General features: G+C 41.6%; 1 protein-coding gene across 41 annotated transcripts in view; it reads left to right on the top strand.

Annotated features, from left to right (window-relative positions):
* Positions 1-25418, top strand: part of ANK3 (ankyrin 3) — a 920123-nt gene that overhangs the window by 750355 nt on the left and 144350 nt on the right. For 34 of the 41 annotated variants that reach the window (XM_082268127.1, XM_082268156.1, XM_082268164.1 and 31 more), the window contains one exon: positions 540-602. The exons of 6 other annotated variants lie outside the window; for them this stretch is intronic. In XM_082268127.1, the coding sequence (XP_082124253.1) occupies positions 540-602 (63 nt within the window). Of the gene's footprint in view, positions 1-539; positions 603-19252; positions 19676-25418 lie in introns of those variants that run through there. One more of the 41 variants, XM_082268152.1, reaches the window with a different exon arrangement.

Consider the following 25418-nt stretch of genomic DNA (forward strand, 5'->3'; position numbering starts at 1 on the left):
GATGACCATTTGCGTAGTTGATCCATTCACAGAACTCTTGGAATGAATGATGCGGCCGCATGGGTGCGCTCTTTTCAAAAAGTGACAGCTGGAACGGGGAACTTCTCCCCATACTGCTGTCACACAGAGACAGCAGATCCCTGAGTGACTGCAAGAACAGGAACATGTTACATGTTCCACCCTAAAAACGCGTGGAACATGTCCCTAAAGGTGAACTTATCCTTTAAACTGGCTCTGTTAGCACCACTTCAAATGAACAATGAAAGGAACCAAGAGGAAAATTTTGAGCTGACAATCGCCTGCATCCAATCAAATGCAGGCACTGCTGGGTATTCTGGAGGCACCAGCTGTCAGAATACAAAAACCACAACTGGAGGTTTGTCCATCTGTGCCATTAGGCATTGATGGAGGGATCTGTAAGAAAGATAATTCTTATAGTCTTATATAGTCCATGTATTATTATTGTAACTGTTATTGATGAGAAATTTAGGCACATTTGTCCTGTCCAAGCATTACATTTTTGTCTCCTGTTCGTACAGTTCGTAGAGCCAATATACCTGAAATTCTCAGCGATGCTGAGTATTTATCAGAAGGGGATGAAGGTATTTATAACTGCAGCAGATATAACAAAGCACCAGTAACATGGGGCTCTCACAACTACAACAGCTACTACATCCTCTCATATCTCTGGGGTCTACGTCATTGAGGTCCTTCTGCCAAATTAAGCATCTCTTACCTTATCAGCATCCAACATGCAGACAAGCAATAAGTTCTCAGTATTCTGACCGCTTTCTCTGGAATCTAAAATACGTGTTAAAGCAGAAGCCAACCATTCAACAACTGCCATGTTTTTCTTTTAAAAAAATCTGTTGTTACTTTTTGTCATTCTTTTTTTTGCATCTATAAGCAATACTGGTCTTTTATTGCATCTATAAGCAATACTGGTCTTCTCCGGTCTTTTTTCAGCCACTTCCTGTCTATGTACACAGTATCAGCTGTGCTTCTTCGTTTTGGATCAGCTTCCTGATGGTAACTACAAGCATATCTATTTGTGGTCACTACCAGGGGCACATGTTACAGGGTGACAATGCAGGAGCATAGCTGTTGTCATCCCATGAATTGAAGTCTGATAAGGGCCTTCATGGCAGGACCACCAGGATTGTTTTTTTAAATGAAAGCTGCAGATTTAATAAGCTTTGTTTCACTGAACCAGAATAAGAAGGAAGGTCAGAGGTCCTTATCTGCATAAGGTAATTGAAAAACAGCCAGGCAGCTAGCATCTGTAATATGAGAAGACACCTATGGCAGTCTCGATATTTGCCCTTTAAATATCTTGTCTCCAGTGATAGAAAAAGTAGCTGTTTAATCCAGCTTGCTGGCATAAATTAATGGTCCAGCTCTTATGGATGCAGTAAAGTTAATTCACTTTTTTTTTTTTTTTTAATATCTTATGGTCTGTGGCTTATATTCTCACTGTTAGGTGCTTGCAAGGGTTTTGCACTGTTTACTGCAGATGTTGGTTATGCTAAAATCCTTGGGTTAGTGAATGAAAAAAATCAGCATGTGACCAAAAAAAATAGCTAAATTAAAACGAAAAGCAAACCTCAGAATCTGTCCTTGCCACATTTACTGAAAGGCGCAATGCTTTTAAGTCATTAAAAAAACATGTAGCTGGTTTGTATTGTTTGAGCTCCATGTTACATACTCAAAGTTTTCTACTAATCACATGGTGTGTTTTGTTTTTAATCAACTGAATTAATTCCAGTTTTCTGATCATAACCACACTAAGCCTAATGTCTGGTATGACTGAGCTTTCATAACGGGTAATGTTTATTAATATTAGATGAAAAATGATGCATTAAATGTCTAAATAAACACCACTTGGGAAAGTGTAAAGAAAAAACATACATTGCTTATATATATATATATATATATATATATATATATATATATATATATATATATATATATATATATATATATATATATATATATATATATATATATATATATATATATATATATATATAATATTAGGAAGAACTAATGCTTCTGGGAGTGGGCACAAAAGGATTATTTGGGGAAATTGTTTTTTTTGTTGTTTGTTTTTTTTAAACATGCGTACAGATATGTTTCTTCTTAATGCCTTGGTAATAACTGGCTGATTACATTTTCGGACAATGTACAAATTAGTAGGATTTTGGGGCCAGAGGCCAGTGTTATTATGAGATGCAAGTCAGACTAGGACACACCATATGGAGCGGAGTGAGAGCACTTTAATCCTTCATATGGATTAACTTGTTTTGCTGTAGTATGTTGCATGTGTCCTGGGCTGACTTCATTCTGACTTCCACTAAACTTTGATGAATTGACCCCACTTGAAGGTGAATCCAATTTTATAAATATATTTTCTGTATATATGTATGTATGTGTATATATATATATATATATATATATATATGTATATATATATATATATATAAATAATAACATCAGTACTTTGAGCCATTGAGCAAGAAAAGGCATGACTTCACCTTCACTGCCTGCATACTTGTTGCAAGTAAATAACTCAGAAAGCATTAAACAGAGACAGCCAGGCAGATAACATTTTCACAATCCTTTTGGCTATAGGGTATATCCTACATATTTTCTCTCAATACAGGTTTCCTTCCGCTTAGACATATAGAAGATTTAAAGGTTTCTATGAATGTCTAGTGAACAGAAAAACGTCATATAATAAGTAGCTCACAGAAACAATTAAATGTGTAGAATTGATTAAAAAAAAAAAACCTTCAAGCTGGAAAATATCTATTAAGAAGGGAATGATGCTATAAATGAACATGAAAGAATTGATTTACTAAAGGCAAATAAACTGTGCATTCTGTAAGTGCAGTTACTCCAGAGCTTCCCCCCATCAACATAGACAGTGCTCACAGGGAATCCATCCTGCCGAGACATTGTACTCCCTTCCCCGGTGGGAGAAGACAGTGAATATTGTTAGCAGCTATAGCAGATGCTAGCGATAATGGCACGTAAATCCGAGAGGCTGGTTCTACCCAAGTTAATTGATCGATCAACTTGGTACGTTCAGCCTGCCTATACATGGTTCCTATCTCTGCCGATTCCTGCTGAACCGGCTGAGATTCGAACCATTTATGGCCGGCTTTAAGCCTAGTACGTACTGTCGGAGGATTCTTTTTCATTTAACCCAGCTGTCTGAAAAAAAAAACAAAAAACGAAAGAGCTCAGGAGGAGATTCTGTACTAACAATTGGATGTAAGTACAGCGATCTCCCTACTAAGCTTTTGTGTTCTGACATGGGGACGACCCCTCTGTCAGTGCACACCGATCAGCACTCTCAGCCATTGGATGAGAGTACTTATGGTATGCTAATCCGCAGATCTTTCATCGGTCATGCTCCTTTAACAAAAGCTGGATGTTTGGCTGGCTTCTGTCGGACTGGCTGGCGTACACACAGGCTGTTTTCTATTAAACTAGCTGATACCACCCAATATTCCGCCAGTGTATACGGGGCTTTTGTAAAGGAGGGGAAGCTCTGCTGACTACCATTATTCAGGGTTGGGACAAGGGGTGGGCAGGAGGGACAGCTGCTTTGGGCACTGTGGTATCATGTGAGGTGGGGGAAGGGAATTTGTGCTGGGAGGGGGAATTTGTGGGGGTGGAAGGGGGTAAGTATTGTTCTAGGAGTGGAAATGGGGGGGGGGTGCTAGGAGTGGTGGTTTAGGGGGATTTGTGTTGGGAGGGGGAATTGGGGGGAAAAGATTTTGCTAGGAGGGGGATTGGGGGGATTTGAAGTGGGGGGGAGATGTGTACTAGGAAGGGAAATTTTGGGGGTATAGGATTTGTGCTGGGAGGGGTGATTTTTTTTGGGGGGGGAGACTTGAGGGTTTGGGGTAAAGATTTTTGCTGGGAGGGGGGTTTTGAGCAGGGGGGCAAATTTGTATTTGGAGGAGGGGGGATTTATGCTTAGGGGGTAAGCATGCAGATTAGTGCTCTGTGTTATTGAGGTCATATTTTTGCTGACCCATATTGCTCATACATCTTGGGTGGGGGGGCAGTTTGGCATGTTTGCCCTGGGCTCTAGATGACCTTCTCCTGGCACTGCCATCATCCAATCTTGTGCAAGCAGAAATGCTGCTTTTTTAATTTTCCTAGCAAGTGATTGTGTATCCTGTGTAAAGTGAAGCTTCGCCTCATTTACTAAGTTCTGAAGAAACTGCACTTACGGAGTGCACAGTGTATTTGCCTTTTGTAAATCATCCCTGAAATATTGCAAAGTATCTTATCTGAAAGGGAAAAACTGCAGTATGGCCAGACTATTGTCTGTGATTGGAAAATCCCTTTGGCTCAATAAAAAAAGGCCTACAAATATGTGCTCTGCTATCATCTATTTACTATGTAATGACCACAACCAACTCAAAAGACAGCTGAAGTCCACATTCTGACAATAGCGTACTGAAAGGAAATACAGAATATTAGTATTTACTATTGGGATTGGTTTGTTTGTTGGTGATAATAAAACAATGAGCGGCAAGAAGGTTGAACCAGATAACTGAGTAGCTTCAGACAGGGGTTGTATAAAGAATAAATAAATAGGCCTCTCTGTCCTCATCCTGAAGGTGTCTATGTACATTATCCAGCTATCCTCATGCTCTCAGATCTGCTAACCTCCCCATAAACACAAGTATGGATCAGGCAGGCATTCTTGTTTATGCCGTTACAAAGGGAGGAGCCCAGAGGAGGGGCACATATCTTAAGAGTAATCGGGACACATTATCTAAAATGTTCAATTACTTGTTACCACCAGAAAGGCAGGTAACTTCTTGTTCGATATACAAACGTTTGTTACCCGGTCTGGCTAGTAAAGGTCAGATCAGAGGACTGTTTCATGTGGTTAGGTTAAGGCGAGCATACATAGTAATTTCTGATGGATTTTGCTACAAGCGATTGCAAACATGCCAATCACCATTTACAATTCTGGACAAGCCAACATGCAGGTTATTGTTCTGCTTTTTGCAGTTGACTGAAAATATTAATAAAAATACGATCTATCAGTTATACATGCTAACCATTAAAAAAGATCATTTAACTGATCTGAATTACGAATTGTTCTCTGACACCCCTGCAGATATTTGTCTGCCCCAGCTGGTCAACTTGGCAGATTTGAAAGAGAAGTATGGACTTTATACTTGCCTACATGGATGCAGCATCAATCCGATGCTGCATCCGCCCCTATCAGCTTTAAGACCAGCCAAAGACAGAGCGACTTTCTTTACTCCAACCAGAGACAGTGTGATCTCCCTCCAACCGTTGGGTGAGTGGGTGGAGGAAGGCGTCCCCTCCGGAAGAACGCGTTGATAATTGCTAGCAATCACATGTAAAATCCGGCAGACTGGTTGTACTCTAGTTCAGTGGTCCTCAACTCCGGTCCTCAGGGCACACTAACAGGCCAGATTTTAAGTATTACCTTGGGGAGATGCAGACTAGAGTACTGCAATCACTGAGCAGCAAATGATATCACCTGGGATGTATTTCAGTTATCTTGCAAACCTGGCCTGTTAGTGGGCCCTGTAGGCCAGGGTTGAGGACCACTGCTCTAGTTGATCTATCACTCAACTTGGGTATATTCAACCTGCCCATACATGGTTCGAATCCCGGCCACTTCCTGCTTAACCGTCTATGGCCAGCAGGAGATTCAGACCATCTGCAGCCAGCTTAATATGGAGAACCGAGCGTTCAAAGGCTGCTGATTGCTCGGTTCTTAGCCCTCAGTTAGCAGGGAGCCGGTGACTGTCAGTCACCTGCTCTCTGCTCTGCCCGTCCAGCACTCACTGAGGGGCTGAGCCAGTTGCCGGTACAGGCATGTGAATGGATCCTGACTGTAAACCTGGGATCTTTCCTGAGCATGGCTTGGCTGTGTGACATCAGCCGACAGAGGACATTAGCCCATTGTCGGCTAAAAACAGGTCACAGAACCAACTGCACTCCTGTGATCCCCAGAAGTATAGCCAAAACAACTTTGGCTATACTTCTCCTTTAAAATCAATTGAAAGATCACTAATTGGATAAATGGAGGGTCTTTGATTTGCAGTCTTCATTTGATCAGTTTAGATGCATTGGATAATTGATTGTGTGTGGCCACCTTTTAAGACGCATGCTTGGTCAATTCTTACAGGCCTACCTGCTCACTGACAATGGCAATGTTTAACTTGTCTAAATAGCCAAAAAATTGCACTACCCGGGTATCCTCTGGATAGCCCAAGATTAGCTGTAGTTCAATCCACACCATACACGAGTTACAGAGATTCAGGATGGAATCTATTTGTTGTACAGGCACACATGTGCTACAAGAATATAAAAGCTCATTGAGGAGCCCAACAGGCAATCAGGAAACCCTGTAGGGAGCAGAGACTGGGGGAACACAAGTGGCTCCAGGCAAAGAGCTAATGCACAAGAGTGTTTTTTTATAATAGATTATTCTATAGAAAACAAAGAAACTATTTCTATGTTAATTAGTACCAGAATAGCTTCTATTACCTGGAATGCTATGTTAAACTCCATTAAAGAATTGTGGGCAGAAAATAAAGTCCACCTAAAACTGATATCCAAATGCTGGAGTGTTAACCTTTCTTTGACTCAGTTACTGTATGTCTCATGTATCATGATCTCCAGTTCACAAATTTTAAGGTGTTTTCATTCTTGTATTTCATTGAGGGAGGAGATGGGACACTCTATCCTGTAGCTGGAGGAGTATTGATAGCCATACAAATATTTACCTTTGGCTGAATCAATTACAGTTCAAGCCGTGGGGAGCCCTATAGGCACTTAATAGACTTTGATTGAAAAATTTAAGTAGCCAGGTGGAAAATTGTTGGCTGAACCGTGAGCGTGTCCAACCAGATGCAGTCACAGTTCAGGTATTCTGGCAGCATTGGGTGTTGGCAGCTGCTTGAATACCGTCACCAACAACGGACATTTCCCCATCTACGCTGTTAGCATGGAAGAATTCAGCTCCAGTCAAAATGTGTATGGCTACTGTTTCAAGTGGTTTTAAACCCAAAAACAAAATGTATTATAATGCATTATATTCCACTTCCTAGATGTAGTGGTTGCTTTAGTTTTCTTTTTTAGGCTTTTTTTCTTTTATTTTCAGCTTGTGATCCAGCCAGCAAGTCTGCTTTTTTTCAAAAGGACAAGCTCTCTTGCAGATATAGCAGTTACATAGATGAGACAAACCATTTACACTGACAGGGGTGCTTAAAATGATCAGCTTTTATTAATTTATGCCAAACCTTTATCCTATAATAAAAAAATAATTGGTGTAACTGTTTATAAAGTGTTAGCTGGTTGTTTGGCTTCAATTTTTTAGTATTTTTAAATCTGCTAGACTATGTTGCTGTCCAAAGGTGCCCCACTTTGCGCCTTCATCCTGAGTGGATGCACTATAAGGTATGTTACTGCAGGATCACCAAGTGAAAACAGAGGGGGAAAAAAGCCTAAAGAAGAAAACAAATGCAGCTACCACATCTGAAATATATTACATTTTTGATTTTGTGTTTAATACCGCTTTAAGGTGAGCAAGAACAACTGGGAATTAGGGTGACAGGTTTTATCACTGGAGTTCCTAAGATATAAAAAAATGACGTGATGGCTTATGAAACACCACCTACAACTGAAATATCAGTTTTGGGTGCACCGGCCCTTTAATTTCTTTACAGGATACTTCACTATTCTACTTTCAAGTCATTCTATGTTGTAATAAGCAGACGATTTTAATGTAATATGTCCAGGAGAAAATAAATATTGATCACTGACAGGCAACCTTTCAGTTTGTGAGCCTCATCTTCATCCTCCCATGGGAAGTACATGAACATATAAATACTGTATATGTTTTATTCTTCCCACAAGGAAAGTGTTAGGGAGTTCTGTCAGAATCTTGTTAAAAATGCTTTTAGCCCCTTGATGCTGCTATTCGGGATTGATCTTCCCTATACAGTAAAAAGCAGTGACACACAAGTTTCTATTTCAACCTAAGGCATTCATTCAGATGGGCGGTTACACTCGTATTACTTGCAGACTGCATTTGTTATTTTTCCTGCATCCGCCCGGAGCTGCACAAGCTAGCCTAAAGAGATGGATGATACAACAGCTGCCCCAAAAAAACATCTGCATGTCAAAATCTGACATGCATGTAGGCAGGGCTGCCATCAGGAGGACAGGCCATACACATGTGGGGGGCCGGACGTTCCAAGGGGCCCAGCTGCCCGGGCCCCAACCAATGAGACCGAGTTGTTGCTGCTGTGGTAACTAGCAATTGCTAGAGCAGGGCAGCCACAGAGTGAGCCAATGCAGCCAGTGGGATGTCTGTTTTTCTGGATTGGGATGTCTCTTTGCTGAATATATGGTTCTGTCTCTTTGCTGGATTGGGATGTCTCATTGCTGGATTAGGATGTCTCTTTGCACAATATATGGGGCCTTCTCTTTTCTGGATTGGGATGTCTCTTTGCTGGATTGGGCCATTGCTTTGCTGATTATATGGGGATGCATCTTTGCTGGATTGGATTAATTTTCATATATTAGGTTGTAAGCCTGTTAAAAAAAAGTGGATGCACTGAAGGACTCGGTAGGATGGCCAGTGGACGGATTCATTGGAACTGCCATTGGATGGGCCCAGGGGGCACAGGCCTAAAGCTGTGTAAGGGGCCAAAACACTTCTCATGGCTGCCCTGTATCTTGGAGTGGGTGCATGGATCTGAACACAGGCACCATGCATTTGCATCTGTGGACCTGCTCCTTAACGCATGTCAGATTTTGACATGTGGCTGTATCTGTGCAGACGCCAAGTCATCCACCTCTGTAGGCTGCCTGCACGCAGCTTGGGGCTAATGCAGGTACAAAAACAAATGTGTCATGCATGCAGATCGGGTGTCAATGCCAATCTGAATGAAGTCTAAGTGCCGGTTCACACTAGGGCGACCTGTGAGGCGACCTGGTCGCCTCACAGGTCGCCGCAGGTCGCCTCCCATAGGGAAGCTGCGGACCCGTTCTAATAGGAGCGACACAAGTCGCTCCGACCTAGAAAAAGGGTCCGGAGCTTCTTTGGGGCGACCCGGAGGCGACCGCCATAGACTTCAATGATATGAAGTCCGTGGCGGCCGCTCCGAGGTCGCGGCGCGCTGCTCGCACCGCAACCACGGAGGTCGCGGTGCGAAGTAGCGTCGCTGCAATGTGAACCGGCGCTTATTGTTGTCAGCTACACTGTTGATAAACAAAAATGCAATTGTGTTAAACGTTTATCAATGTGCCATATTACCCAACTATAGTATATGGATAAATCAGACCAAATACAGTACCCGGGTTTTAATTCCAGAATCTGTTGTAGTAATAATAGAACACAATGCAGAACAAGAGCAAACATGCTAGCTTAAGACAAGACAGTGCCACCTGCTTATGCATTATATTCTCATTTGTAGACCTTTTCAGTTGCTCCTATATGACAGGAATGGGTCTTCTCACTGAAAAGTCCTTCTGCTGTGTCTGTGTTAAATGAGGAACAATGACACTGAGCGAGCGTCAGGGAACGCGGGTCAAATTGCACGCTCAGCTCCTTTTTAGACAAGTTAATTTATCGCTCGGTGAAGCTGGCACCAGAGAACATTACACTTTCAGCATTACATGCAATGAAGCTGCAAAACTATTAGTGCGGTGCTGGTCAAATAAGGCAGTGTTTCTCAACCTTTTTTCAGGCAATGCACCCTTAAAAATGATAAACTATCTCAAGGCACCCCATTCTAAAATGTTATGAACGAAACTACTAATTTCATGTAATGCCGCAACATCCACAAACGTGGGTCATGCAACATTAGAGGTGACTTATTCTTCCAAAGGAAATACACCTTTGCACTCTGGGACTGACTAGTATTCCAATGTTTCTCTCCCTGTTTCTCCCCCTCACACAGCTAATGTGACTCCATTGCTGATGAAGAGAGACAGGGTTGGGCAAACAAGGATTCTGTGTAGGCCCCCAATGTTCTCCTTATCAACCGATGAATTCATTGATTGTTAAAAGGCCAGTGGCAGGAAGGTTGTAATGGTGCACAATGAAAGCCTATTGCTTTGTGTAACTAAAAGGCAGGGAACCACCTGCTGACATGTATAACATTTTTGGGCAATTTTTAGGCATTTTGCCAAGGCACCCCTGAAGAAACCTGAAGGCACCACAGGGTGCCTGGGCACTCTGATTGAAAAAGGCTGAAAGAAGGTGACACTACCAAAAGAGTGGAAGTATCATTTGCCAAATATTGGCCATATGTTCCTTGCATCTATTTACTGCTGCAAAAGCAGACATGTATGTAGTTTAATCAGAGTTAACCATGGCTCCATAGATACACTGCAGGAGTGAGCGTAGCCACCCAGGGACAGGGGGTGTGTTGTTCCTGGGATTATTGGGTGAAAGAGTAAACTGATGCAGCCACCACCTCTAAGGACCGATAGGCTACAATATATTAAATTTTTGTGTTTGGGTTTGGATACACCAGCAGTAGAGATAATGGGGCTGCCAGGCAACCTGGATCTGCAGACACTGCTGGCTTGTCAGAGAAGGAAATAGTGGGGCTGTGTCACATCTGATCAGCCAGCTCGGAGGAGATCTCTAGCACAGATCCACCTCACCCTAGATGAACTATGTTCCCAAAAGTGGAAATAGTAAACATTTACAAGATTTTTATCGTTTTCTGTCATCGCACTTAATAGATTTGCATTGCATCGATGTGCATTTACATGCATTGGGGTTCATTTACTAAAACTGGAGAGTGCAAAATCTGGTGCATCTCTGCATAGAAACCAATCAGCTTTCGGGGGGGGGGGGGGGGGGGGTTTGTCAAAACTTAAAGTTGGAGTAAACTCCAATGGATGACTTGCATACAGTGCATCCAGAAAGTATTCTCAGCGCTTCACTTTTTCCACATTTTGTTATTTTACAGCCTTATTCCAAAACGGAATAAAATTATTATTTTCCTCAACATTTAACAAACAATACCCCATAATGAAAACGTGAAAGAAGTTATTTTTTTTTTTTCTTAAATCTTTGCAATTTTATTAAAAATAAAAAAATCACTTGAACATAAGTACTCGCAGCCTTTGTCATGACACTCAAAACTGAGCTCAAGTGCATTCTGTTTCCTCTGATCATCCTTTAGATGTTTCTACAACTTGATTGGAGTCCACGTGTGGTAAATTCAGTTGATTGGACATGATTTGGAAAGGCAGACACCTGTATATATAAGGTCCCACAGTTAACAGTGCATGTCAGAGCACAAACTCAGCCATGAAGTCCAAGGAATTGTCTGTAGACCACCAAGAAAGTAATGTTTTGAGGTACGATGAGCACAGTGGCCTCCATAATTTGTAAAAGGAAGAAGTTTGAAATCACCAGGACTCTTCCTAGAGTGGGCTGCCGTGCCAAACTGAGTGATCGGAGAAGGGCCTTAGTCAGAGAGTTGGCCAAGAACCCAATGGTCACTCTGACAGAGCTCCAACATTTCTCTGTGGAGAGAGGAAAACCTTCCATAAGAACAACCATCTCTGCAGCACTTCACCAATAAAGCCTGTATATTACAGTGGCCAGAAGAAAGCCACTCCTCAGTAAAAGGTACATGACAGCCCACCTAGAGTTTGCCAAAAGGCACCTAAAGGACTCTTAGACCATGAGAAACAAAATTCTCTGGTCTGATAAAACAAAGATTGAATTCTTTGGCCTGAATGGCAGGCATCATGTCTGGAAGAAACCAGGCACCGCTCATCACCTGGACAATACCATCCCTACAGTGAAGCATGGTGATGGCAGCATCCTGCTGTGGGGATATTTTTCAGTGGCAGGACTGAAGCAATGTACAGAGACATCCTTGATGAAAACTTGCTACAGAGCGCTCTGGACCTCAGACTGGGGCGAAGGTTCATCTTCCAACAGAAAAACAACCCTAAGCACACAGCCAAGATAACAAAGAAATGTCTATGAGACAACTTTGTGAATGGCCTTGAATGGCCCAGCCAGAACACCGACTTGAGACTGAACTGAACATCTCTGGAAAGATCTGAAAATGGCTGTGCACCAACGCTCCCCATCCAACTCCCCATCCAACCTGATGGAGCTTGAGAGGTCCTGCAAAGAAGAATGGGAGAAACTGTCCAAAAATAGCTGTGCCAAGCTTGTAGCATCATACTCAAAAAAGACTTGAGGCTGTAATTGGTGCAAAAAGGTAGTTCCACAAAACATTGAGCAAAGGCTGTGAATACTTATGTACATGGGATTTTTATCGTTTTTTTTATTTTTAATAAAATTGCAAAGGTTTCAAACAAACTTCTTTCATGTCGTCATGGGGAATGATTTGTAGCATTTTGAGGAAAATAATCAATTTAATCAATTTTGGAATAAGACTGTAACATAACAAAATAAGTGAAGCGCTGTGAATACTTTCTGGATGCACTGTACCTATAGGTAAGCCTATAGTAAGGTAGAGTAAATATTTCCTAAACGTGCACCTTTAGGAGATATTTACTTGAAAAGCCGCCGGTGACATCACTGTGCCATGAACAGTGGCTCCCGCACGCAACGTCATTGCGGCTATTCCATTTAAAGGACTTGAGCTCGCCAACCCGGAAGGAAGACTGGGTGAAGATGGAAGCCCTGTCAATGGTGACAGCACGCCGCAGTGGGCTTTGTTTTAAGGTATGTTTTACATAATGTGCCAGTATGCCATACTAGCACATTATAACTTTGCCGTGCAGGTTTTAAAAAAAAAACTGCAGTTTTATATCGCTTTATTTGAACAAGTTGAAGTTAGAAGTTGATTGGCTACAATGCACAGCTGTACCAGGTTTTGCACTCTCCAGTATTAGTAAATTAACCTATTGCGTTGCAATAAAATGCATAATGTAGCGTGTTACCACAATACACTGTACATGACACTGGTGTTGTGGTATAAAAAGGACACATGGAAGACAATTGTTTACTATGTGTCATTGCAGTGACCTGCATTCTTTCAGTGTGATAAGAGGCCGGTCAGCGCAGTATATGTGAACAGGGCCTACAGGATCACTTGTGGCAATAATGACATCTGAGGATTGTATCAGAAGTGGGATCTTCTATCAAAGGGGATCTTTAAAAAAAGAATTGTTCTATGTGGGTGACCTGAGGAGCTGCCCCCTTCTCCTTATCAGTGCTGTACCCACCCAGTGCCTGCATCCTGCCCCGTTACTGCCTCCTAGCGCCTGCAGTGCTCATCCCTTCTTTCTATTATTGCCTGCCTCACGTCCTGTTTAGGGATGATCGAACTTTTGAAAAGTTCGGTTCGACCAGAACACCCGAATTTCCCAAAAGTTTGGTTCGGATTTCAGAACCCCATTGAAATCAATGGGACCCGAACTTCGGTAATCAAAAAACACAATTTTTAAGCCCTAAAACCCAATAAATGCCCCTAAAAAGTGCCTAGGGTTCTGGATCATGCCCCATTAACTATTAATCACACAAAAAAAAGTTCTTAAAAATTGTCATTTTTGATAAAAAAGCCAATTATTGAAAAAAAAAAAAAAAAAGAGAGAGATTTTTTGATTTAGTATCTGGGGGGTCTAAAAGGTGTGCATGTGAAGTTTCAGCTCTGTAGCATGTCCAGAACCATGAAAAAAAAAAAGATAATTTTTCAGTAGAACAGGGATGTGGGTCTGGACCCTCCTTTAACTTTAACACCTATATGATCTTTTTTTCTTGTTCTGGACATGCTACAGAGCTGAAACTTCACAGGTACACCTTTTAGACCCCCCAGACACAAAATCACACAAAAAAAAGTTCTTAAAAATTGTCATTTTTGATAAAAAAGCCAATTATTGAAAAATTAAAAAAAAAAAAAGAGATTTTTTGATTTAGTATCTGGGGAGTCTAAAAAGTGTACATGTGAAGTTTCAGCTCTGTAGCATGTCCAGAACCAGAAAAAAAAGATCGTTTGTATTAGAAAACTTTCAGCACAGGAGTATGACTCCGCTGCTGTAACACCTTGCCGGTTTAATAGAAGGCATTTTTTTGGGTTCTTTGCAGTCAGGAAAAACATCTGAACTTGTGTATAGTGGTACTGTGCACAAGTTCTGATGTTTTGCCTGCCTCCAAAAACCCCCAAAAAATGCCAGCAAAAACACACCTGGGCATTTTTTTTTTTTTTGACGCTAGCGTTTTTTTTTTGCATTTTTTGGGGTTCTTTTGAGGCAGGCAAAACATCTGAACTTGTGTATAGTGGTATATATACACACATACATATATTTATATACACACCTAGACATATATAGGTGTGATAGTAGCAGAAATATATGCTTGCGCTAATGAAATCATTTACAGTAATATATTTCTTCGGTGTGTTTTTGCTGGCATTTTTTGGGGGGTTTTGGAGGCAGGCAAAACATCTGAACTTGTGCACAGTACCACTATACACAAGTTCAGATGTTTTTCCTGACTGCAAAGAACCCAAATAAATGCCTGCTTTGAAACCGGCAAGGTGTGGAGAGAAGCTAACCCCCTGAGCTGAAAGTTTTCTAATACATGCAATCCTTTTTTTTTCTGGTTCTGGACATGCTACAGAGCTGAAACTTCACAGGTACACCTTTTAGACCCCCCCGACACAAAATCACACAAAAAAAAGTTCTTAAAAATTGTCATTTTTGATAAAAAAGTTAATTATTGAAAAAATTTAATTTAAAAAAAAAGAGAGATTTTTTGATTTTTACTTTGGATTTCAGATCTGGGGGTCTAAAAAGTGTACATGTGAAGTTTCAGCTCTGTAGCATGTCCAGAACCATAAAAAAAAGATCGTTTGTATTAGAAAACTTTCAGACAGGGGGTTGGCTTCGCTGCTGTAACACCTTGCCGGTTTAATAGAAGGCATTTTTTTGGGTTCTTTGCAGTCAGGAAAAACATCTGAACTTGTGTATAGTGGTACTGTGCACAAGTTCTGATGTTTTGCCTGCCTCCAAAAACCCCCAAAAAATGCCAGCAAAAACACACCTGGGCATTTTTTTTGGACGCTAGAGTTTTTTTTGGCATTTTTTGGGGTTCTTTTGAGGCAGGCAAAACATCTGAACTTGTGTATAGTGGTGTATATACACACATCCATATATTTATATACACACCTAGACATATATAGGTGTGATAGTAGCAGAAATATATGCTTGCGCTAATGAAATCATTTACAGTAATATATTTCTGCTACTATCACACCTATATATGTCTAGGTGTGTATATAAATATATGTATGTGTGTATATATACCACCGGGAAGCCAGAGACTGCAGCCAGCGGTTCCACCGGCTGACCATAGACCTGACTGGGGACCAGGATGACCCCAATCATCTCTATGGTCTAAGAAACTGGAAGCAACGAATACTTTGTTATTTCAGTTTCGCCGGTTATCAATTGTTGGTTTGAAAAAAAACAGATCATACCAATCTTGCTATGATCCGAATGGCAAAGGAGAGATGTGGGGTCTTATAGACCCCAGATGTTTCAGTAAAGAGGACCTGATACTGCCTATTGCTATCACAAGGGATGTTTACATTCCTTTTAAAAACAGTAAGGCCCCGTTCACACTGGGGCGACCCGACTTGCCAGGGCGACCCCATAGGTCGCGGCGCGCTGCTCGCACCGCGACCTCGGAGCGGCCGGCACGGACTTCATAACATTGAAGTCTTTGCAGGTTGCTGCGGGTCGCCCCAAAGAAGCTCCGGACCCTTTTTATAAGTCGGAGCGACTTGTGTCGCTCCTATTAGAACGGGTCCACAGCTTCTCTATGGCAGGCGACCTACGGCGACCTGTCAGGCGACCAGATCGCCTGACAGGTCGCCCCAGTGTGAACGGGGTCTAAAAGTGACAAAAAAATGAAAGATACAATGTAAAAATAAAGAAATAAAATAAATAGTAAAATTTAAAAAAAAAAATGAAAGTGCCCCCCCCCCCATGCTCATTCATAAAGACGAATGTGTGCGTAGGTACATAAACGGTGATCGCACCACACATGTGAGATATCACCATGAACATCAGATCGAGAGCAAGAATTCTAGCACTAGACCCTCTGTGTAAATCTAAAGTGGTAACCTTTAAAAGCTTTAAAAGCATCTCTTATGGATAATATAATCAACGTAGTTTGTTGCTGTTTCACAGGTGTGGAAATCATGACATGTTTGGTATCTATTTACACTGCGTAACATCATCTTAATAAGCAATGAGTATTATATTGTGTTTTTGTGCAATAAAATAAAAATAAAATATATTTGCTAAAATATAGACCATATGGTTAATCCCCGTAGCTTCTTAAATTGTTAAAGTGGATTGTTTTATTGATCAACTGTTCATAAACGGGCTTGTTGGAAAATTTCCCCAGCAAAATGTCAGTGCTGATCAGTGTATTCTGATGGCAGAGGAGTCTCACTGTCAGAATACAATGACACAGCGGGAAGGATTTCTCCATCCATCTCAAATGTGTGGATGGGGAAGTCAGCTCAGTTTTTTTTTCTTTCATTCAGCCGGATGGCCAGCTTTAGACTAGCTTCCATTGAATGGTCCTGCTGGAAAACCAGCATTTAATCAACTGCTGCATCCAATTCCTGCAAAACTGATCTGTATATTTGGACGGGGGGACGGGAGGGGGGGGGATAGGGAGTCCGCAGCAAAGGAGATCATTGCTTGTGTGGATGCAGGGATCTGTGAGGTTTTTTTAGTTCAACATGTTGGTTGAATTAAAAAAATGTTGTGTATACTTCGCTTAAGTCTAGGTTCACATCTATGCGGGCTGCACTAGATGTGTTTTTTCAGCGCGATTTGTGTTTTTAAACCCAAGTTTTTGATGCAGGGTTCCCTCCTGACAGCTGAATGTAAAAAAAATAAAAATATTGCCGGCAAAACAAGAAATCAGGAAAAAAATTACGTGGAGTTCCCTTCCCCAATCCATATCAGGCCCTTCAGGTCTGGTATGGATTTGGAGGGGAACCCTATGGCAAAATAAAAAAATGGCCCCTAAAATCCATACCAGACCCTTAGCCGAGCATGAAGCCCAGCAAGTCAGAAAAGGAAGGGGAGTGCTTTGGGGGCAGGGGGGGGGGCTCTGCCCCCTTCCCCCAAAGCACTTTGTCCCCATGTTGATGGGGACAAGAGCCCCTTCCCCACAACCCTGGGCTGTGATTGTGGGGGTGTCCGGGTAAGGGGCACCCCCCTTATGTGAATGAGTATGGGGTACATAGTACCCCTACCCATTCATCAAAAAAGTGTAAAAGTGAATAAAGACAGTACAAAAGTTTTTGACAAGTCCTTTTTTTAAAAAATAAAAAAACAATGTCCCCTGATGTAGATCCATTGTCAATAAAAACCACCGCCGCCACCGCCGGACCCAGAAAAAATAAGGAAAAAGCTCCCCTCGCGACAAATGCTTCCACGGTCTGCCTGCCCCACCGGACATTTCTTAAAAAGCTAAGTGGCGGGGCCACCCAGCAGTTTCACCTTGTGGCACCGCCCCCTGTGACATAATTTGCCATCATTCTTATAGGGGGGCTGGGATCTGGGGCCCCCCTTGTTAAAGTGGGCTTCAGGTTCCGATAAGCCCCCCAACCCCCACAACCACAGCCCAGGGTTGTGGGAAAGAGGCCCTTGTTGCCATCAACATGGGGACAAGGTGCTTTGGGGTGGAGGGCATCCAAAAGCACCCCCCATGTTGAGGGCATGTGGCCTGGTATGGTTCAGGAGGGGGGATGCACTCGCTTGTTCCCTCCCTTTCCTGACCTGCCACGCTGCATGCTTGCATAAGGGTCTGGTATGGATTTTGGGGGGGGGGGGGGGCACACCAATTATTATTTTTTATTTTTTTGTCATAGTGTTTACCTTTAAATCCATAGCAGACCCGAAGAGCCTGGTATGGATTGGGGTGAGCTCAATGTTGTTTTTTCCCAGATTTTTCTTTTTTTTGCTAGCAATTCTCTTTTTACATTCAGCTGTCATTGGGGAACCCCGTAGACATCTGATGACTCATTGGTTGTTAAGGACATGGCAGCTGGCTTCTCAGCCCACTCCTTAGCAACCAATTGTACACAGTGTGTTAAAGAGGAAAAACAACGCAAATTGCATGAAAACTGCATGCAAAAACGCATCACAAACATGGGTTTTTAAATGCTAAACGCACCATAAAATGGTCCGGAAAAACACATCAAGCACAGCCTGCATTGATGAAAACCTAAAGAGAAAAAAAAAAAACCTAAAACACGACATGCAAGCTGCATGTAAAAACGCAAAAAATACTTACGCGTTTCTGGTGTGGGTCCATTGAAGTCTATTACACACAAAACGCAATCTGCTGCAAGAAGAAAAGTCCCTGACCTTTTCCAAAGAGCATCGGCTGAAAAACGCATAGATTCTAGATTGTAAGCTCTAACGAGCAGGGCCCTCTGACTCCTCCTGTTTTGAATTGTATTGTAACTGTATTGTCTTCCCCCACACTGTAAAGTGCTGCGCAAACTGTTGGCGCTATATAAATCCTGTATAATATAATAATAATAATGTGAACGTGTATCATAGGAAACCATGTTAAATGAACTGTAGTGCATTTCTGCAAATTGCACTTAAAAATGCATAGGTGTGAACGTAGAGTAAGTTAGGGTCATATGAATCTATGTCCTAGTGAGAAAGTGGAACATAGGAAATGGGGTAAGTGGTAAAGGTATGGGGGGGGGGGGTCAGAAGAAAACTGGCAATTTTATAAACCAGTTGATGTCAGTTTAAATTTGATACATTCAGTCTGGGTGACCATTGCACAATTTCCTGTATTATTTCCTGCAAAATCTTGTTCTTGGTTTGTGCACTTAACTTCAGAATGATTTATATATGGTAAATCTTATACGGATTGGGCACATGACCCACCTTTGTACATGCATTGCAAGTTTTACTAACAAATGTTTTTTAACTGCCCAGTTTTTTTAGGACAGAAATTAATTTTAAATCTTGATATCTGGGTCTGTCCGATATGAATGCATGTGAATATCACTTTAAAATCTGCAGCACAAAAGTCACTGCACTCTCCAATAACAGTATTATTACAGATGTTAGCACGCTGTGACTGCAGAGGCGCTGTATCTTTAAGGCTCAGATTACCAGAAAAAAAAAAATCCACACCCCCTGGCTGATCCCTATTTACATACAAATACTTCAAGGGCTCACATTTACACCATTCACTGTGAGCAGAGTTTTGCCAAAGTTTGTATTCCAATCAGAAGAGGTATTCAATGGATGTCTGCAGAGCGATTTGTCACCAGGATCATATTCTACACTTCAGATGACTGCTGTTGTCTATTTTCTTTCCTCTTGGGTTGTTTGTGTTGCTGTATTTTGTAGCACACCGATTAAAGGGACTTTGGTCTTGCAGGAATATTCCGAACAGAGCTGCTGGGCACTTTAAAATGTCTGCAATATGTTGGTTGTCACATGGAAAAGTTAACATGACCCCGTGGAATTAGTTATTTTTTTTTTTTCCCCCTGTGCTCTTTTGGATTAATTTTAATTCACTGCTTAAGGACGACAAGGAATTTCTGGATCGCCTCTATATCTCAGCTCTTAGCTCCAATGGCTCTCGTAACAAGTAAGGTTTTGTATGCTTTTGCTTTTCACATGTTTGTCACTGCAAAAGGCAGAAAACAACTTCAAAAAAATGAATCCCTCTGGCTTTAAACCTGTTTCTTAAAATAAAAATGGGAGAGGCGGAAAGATGATCTATTCTTTATAAGTGGACTTCTGTGCACGCTAGCATGCTGTGTATTTTTAGATGGGTTCTGGCCAGTTAAACACACAATCCATCTGTGGCTTCCTGGATGGAAACTGTGGCTTTCAATGAATTATCCCTATAAAAGAGAATGGAAAGAAGGAGATTGCATTGATTACAAGTCTCTGTAGAAAGGTAATGACTAGTTGTAAAGAGAGAGAGAGAGAGAGAGGCTGTAGTGCTCTGAACTTTGTTTTACCCACTAGCTTGCAATGGAAAAAACAATTAGGAGTGAAACAGAGATAAAGGTTCTGGAACCTGTGTCACTGCTGGAATGTAGCTGCTGTAACCTGAGGTGCAAGCGTATGCGGCTAACCCTTTGTGGCCTGCGTTCACCTGAAAAGAAATGGAAATCAGTCTGGTTGTCCCTTTTGTTAGGGACACTGTGTAATATATTATAGTCATTTGCATGTGTTAATGAAGAACACTTCCTTATGAACAGTCCATATGTGATACGATCATTGTTAGCAATGGTCAGCTCAAAAGGCTTGACAAATGTAATCTCACTTGCTGGGAAAATGCATGGTGTCAAGAGTAGAGGTTGCCATGCATGCTGAAAAATATCTACACAACTTAACAGAGGTCAGTGCAGAATAGGCCTGGACTGATAATGGCAGCTGTGGCCTTTCCCAGAATTACTGATATGTGCTACTCGTGGTTTGCTATAAGTTTCACAGTCTGTTCATTCTCATACACCATTCAAAAAAATAATGCCAACTTTTTTTGTTTATGCTGTCCATTTTTTATTTCTCTCTATGACTACATTGCATTGAGTTTCCCAAACTTGCTGTCTGCTTCCATACAATAAATGAGGGAGCAGTGGTCACCGGGGCTGAGACAAGGGGTGGGCAGGAGGGACGGTTGCCCTGGGCGCAATGTTTGGTTGCAGGGAAGGGGGGGGGCGCCTTGACCCTAACCCTAAGGGTAGGGGGGGCACAGTTTGGCATCCTTGCCCTGGGCGATTGATGATCTTGTCCCGGCATTGGTGGTCACTGGGACAGGGGGGCACAAGCAGCAGAAGTTCTAACCTTTTCTTACTCTATTGGACCTCTTTCTGCCGGCATAATGCATATATACTGCTGTAGGGCAGGTGGGCCTTATTGCTCAGCTACCGATCATATGTGTCCAGGACGGTGGCTACTAGGTTCTGTACTCAGAGTGCACACCGATAGCTCCTGGTCTGGGAGCCAGCAGCAAAGGCTCCTAAATCATGTGACCCCAGTGAAAGCCAATCAAAGCCATCACGTGATTGGGTGGCCTTCTGCCATTAACACCAACCTAAAGAGCTGCTGGAAGGTGGCATCAAGGGGTTAAAATATACTTTTGTCACTTCTGTCCTGTCAGAAAGTGAATATACATCTCCCTAATAGGTAAACAATAGTGATAATACCTTAACAGAAGATCTAATCCATTATGTTCTATTAAAAACATTTTTGGCCAGATGAGATGTTAAAATTGCCTATAGATTGCTAATAGTCTGCATCTGGTTGATAATATGATAAAGAAATTATTAAGATGCTAATATAGAAATATTGTTGTTCGTTGCACAGATTTTTTTTTTTACTATGTGGGTTAATTTATATGCTGGCTGATTTTGTCTGGCAGTGGGAGTGATACCTAATTAAAATGGATGGATTTTTCATTGCATCTTTTGAAAGGGGAGACTTTATATAGCTGACCAAAGGGCTCATGCCCACCAACTCACGTGATAAAATGCATGTGCGCTGGTCTACTTAGCACTGGGGCAGTAAGAGACGGTGCAATGTATTGTTAAAAGACATCACACTGTTTACTTTTTTCTTCTTTTTTACATTTATTTAATTGCCACAATGGGGTCGATTTACTAAAGGCTGTTCACTTTGCAAGGGAATTTTCTCCAGAATTTTATTTTGTTTGGGAAATGTCACTTTGCAAAGAGTACCCAATCACATACAAGGAAACTAAAAAAAGATGGCATTTTTGCATGCACATGATTGGGTGATGAAAGTCAGCAGAGCTTCCCATTATTCACTAAGCTCTGATCAAAATTTTCTTGCAAGGTGCTACATCCGTTGCAAAATGAAAAGTCTATTTGCCTTTAGTAAATCAACCCCAAAATTACACTTCATTTAACATGGTGTGGTGACATGAGGCCCGCCAATCACACGGATGTTTGGCTAGGTACACCCATGTGAATGAGGCATAATAGTGCAGCTTGTTGAAAAATAATCTGTACCCTCCATATGACAAAATAATTTGCTGCCCACGTGCTTTATAATTAACTAGAACATGTTTGTCCATGTACACATCATCGGCGGTTGCTAATTGCACTTTTCCAATGCAAGTACCGGCTCGGCTCCACTCGGCCCTGCTTGGCTCTGTTTGGTTTTCCACTGCATGGTACGGTGTTGGAACGGTTCGGTACGGTACGGTTTGCTTTTCCACTAAAGTAAAGTGGGTGGGATAACAATAAGTCTCTGACCAATCAGTGGCTAGTAGTGACAAACAGTCAAGGCTGCATGCAAAGGATTGTGGGATATGGTACCGGTACGGCCCTCTTGGAACCACAACTGAGGTGGTACTGTTTAAGCGAGCCGTACCGTTCGGTTCCATGTAGTGGAAAAGCGCCGCCGTACCGTACCAAACCGTTCCAACACCGTACCATGTGGTACCATGCAGTGGAAAAGCACAAAAGCGAGCCGAACCGTTCGGTTCCATGCAGCGGAAAAGCGCCTTAATTTGCATATCCACCCTCTTAGATTGAAAGATCTAACGAGCAGGGCCCTTTGATTCCTACTGTATTGATTATTGTACTGTCCGCCCTCAGGTTGTAAAGCGCTGTGCAAACTGTTGGCGCTATATAAATCCCGAATAATAATAATGTGGTGGGATTTGGTGCATTGCATAAAAGTGCAGCCTCTCTGATTAATTTTCTCATTGCATCACAACCCACCTCAACACAGCATTTAGAGAACATTTGTTTTCTATGTGCCCTTCTGTTGAGTCACCAGCTCAACAGACATGGTGTGAGCGATCTCCAAGGCTTCTATACTCCGAGTCAAGTGGTTACATAATAATAATTACAGCTGGGAAGAGTATTACAACCATATAACATTATATGAAGCCAGAACAATCACAGCAAATGTCTATTTTTAAACTTCTGTTTCCGTACATGTGCTTAGATCTTGATAAAGATGGTTATTTAGGAAAATCTTAACATGACCTGGTCACATTGAGGCTGTTTTTGATGCCAGCACAGGAATTGCGGTGAAAACTAGTTTATAGCCTATAGAGCAATTACTTTTTCTCTCTCTCAGGGTTTTATTGTTATATTGTACTTGCTTCGTAGAATTGTATAATTGACACATACATAGGTGGGAAAAAATTGTAAGCTGCAGAACAAATTGAAAGTTTCCAACCCAGCTGATTTACTACTTTTACAATAGGTTTATCAACAGTTCACGCAAACCATGCAGACATAGTGATATTTCCTAACCATTGTGATCAGATGAAACCCATGCTTGCAATATGGTCAGCTTACATATGACTACTTGCAGTTGATTTAAAATCGAAGAAGCACCGCACTCCCATCCAGGCAACCTAGTGTTGACTTGAAAACAGCCTCAGCCCGTGAGTCTACTCCAAAGCCAAGCCCCCTGACGTGTTTCGCTTCACCCACCAGAGCTTAATCAAAGGGTACATGTAGGGTACTTGATACTTGCAGTTGATGTTGTTTTCTGGGCTTGTTCTTTCTTATATTCCTTCAGTTTCGGAAGGATGGTCATGCTCAGAAAGACCAGGCCAACTGACCTAATTCTGTCCTGACTTTCTATGGCTCACTCCTAAAGCAGTTGTAAAACTGATTTTGTATTAAAATAAAAAAGGTGTATACTTTTATTGCACTGTTCGGCCCCTTCCCTCTTCTTCCGATGTGCTCCGTCAGCACTCTCCACTCCTCTTTTTCTGTGTGTGCCCCATAGCAAGCCATGAGCTATGGGGGCACATGTGCGAGTGTGCTCCCAAGTCAGGCTGTGTACATCCATAGACACAAACAGCATGGCCCAACAACATTCCCCACAGCATGGCTTGAGTCCCGGTGCTTTCAGTAAAGTCTGGGAGAGTGGGGTGAGGGGAGAGAATAGCTGCAGATGGGCACTGCCCTGGATTAATGTAGTAATCGAGTAAGTGTTTAGGGAAGGGGAGAAAAAGCTAGTGGAAGGTGTTTTACCTTAATGCAGAGAATACATTAAGGTAGAAAAACTTAAGTCTGGCTTGTGCTAAAAATAATAAATGCACCCATGTTTGCAGGAAAAAGATGTGCATGTATTTTTTTCTTTTCCTTTACCTTAAGTGATTACCGTACTTGTGTTCCATTGATAACTACAAGCCCCTCTGCCAAGCGAGGTGAAATCCCTCAAGGAAGAACAATATCGTTCTGACAAAGGTTATAGCAATGACTCATGCAAATCACCAAAAAAAAAGTAATTCCTTAAAGGTTGGACATAGTTGTAATTTATAAGTGCAGTTATTTCATTATTAGAATGCATCTGTTCTTTTATCGCATGGACTTTAATTGAAATATTTATGTGAGGCATAATAGTGGTGTAAGTTATAGCTTCCTCTTATTGGAAAACAAGGTCATATTTACTTTGAAGATTGATTGGTGTCTTGTGTTGAATGGCCTGGTCTGCACTGAACCTTCCCTGACTGTTATAATGGCTGAAACACATGTCATGGTTTTATTGCATATATGTTTTACCCTTATGCTTTTGTATGATTAAAATTATACAAATATTATGTGCACATATATATACTTATACCGATCTATACTAACTGGAGATTAGTTATGTATAATAATAAACCCTGTTTAATGGGCATACGTGGAGCATTGTGAGCAATATAGACAAAAGAAAAAGGAGAAGATATCTGTGCTTGGACCAAATTTTCAGTTGCTGAACACCATACCTATCATACTAGGCATAATTAGCTAGTGAAAAAATATGCAGTGCTAAATTAATCAATATAATACAATGAATAAACTGAATAACATGAACACGAAATAAGTAAAATAATGCTAAATGTGCTGAATAAAAGCATTTGTGATAGTGCACAAATGAAATCAAATGAAGAAAATGAAAAAGGTGCCATAGTAAAATTCTGTGCCAGGTGAGAAAGCGATCCAGGGTCAGCACATTGTGACACCCAGAGAATATCCACACAAGGGGATTATCAGAAAGCCTGTGACCCCCCACACCTTACTCAGGGAGGTGAGAGAGCGATCTTTCAATCAATGGATCCAATGGCAGGAACTTAGGCATCCAATCAAGTGACTTTATACAGCCAATTCATGAGTGCAGCCAGAAAAGTGACTCCAGATAAGGAATCCACTGGGTCCGCAACAATGGGTCATATAAATACAAGATAAAGGCTCCACATAGTACAGTATTGTAAAAACATCTGTTGTATTTAAAAGGTATTGCTATTACATTTGAGTCAGTAATAAACAGCATGTATCACATCCAAAAGCCGCAAACATGTCCGATTCCAACAAAGATAAGCGAACAGAGATTGCGCATGCGCTGTA

This window comes from Pelophylax lessonae, assembly GCF_965119305.1.
Source record: "Pelophylax lessonae genome assembly, chromosome: 9".
NCBI lineage: Eukaryota > Metazoa > Chordata > Amphibia > Anura > Ranidae > Pelophylax > Pelophylax lessonae.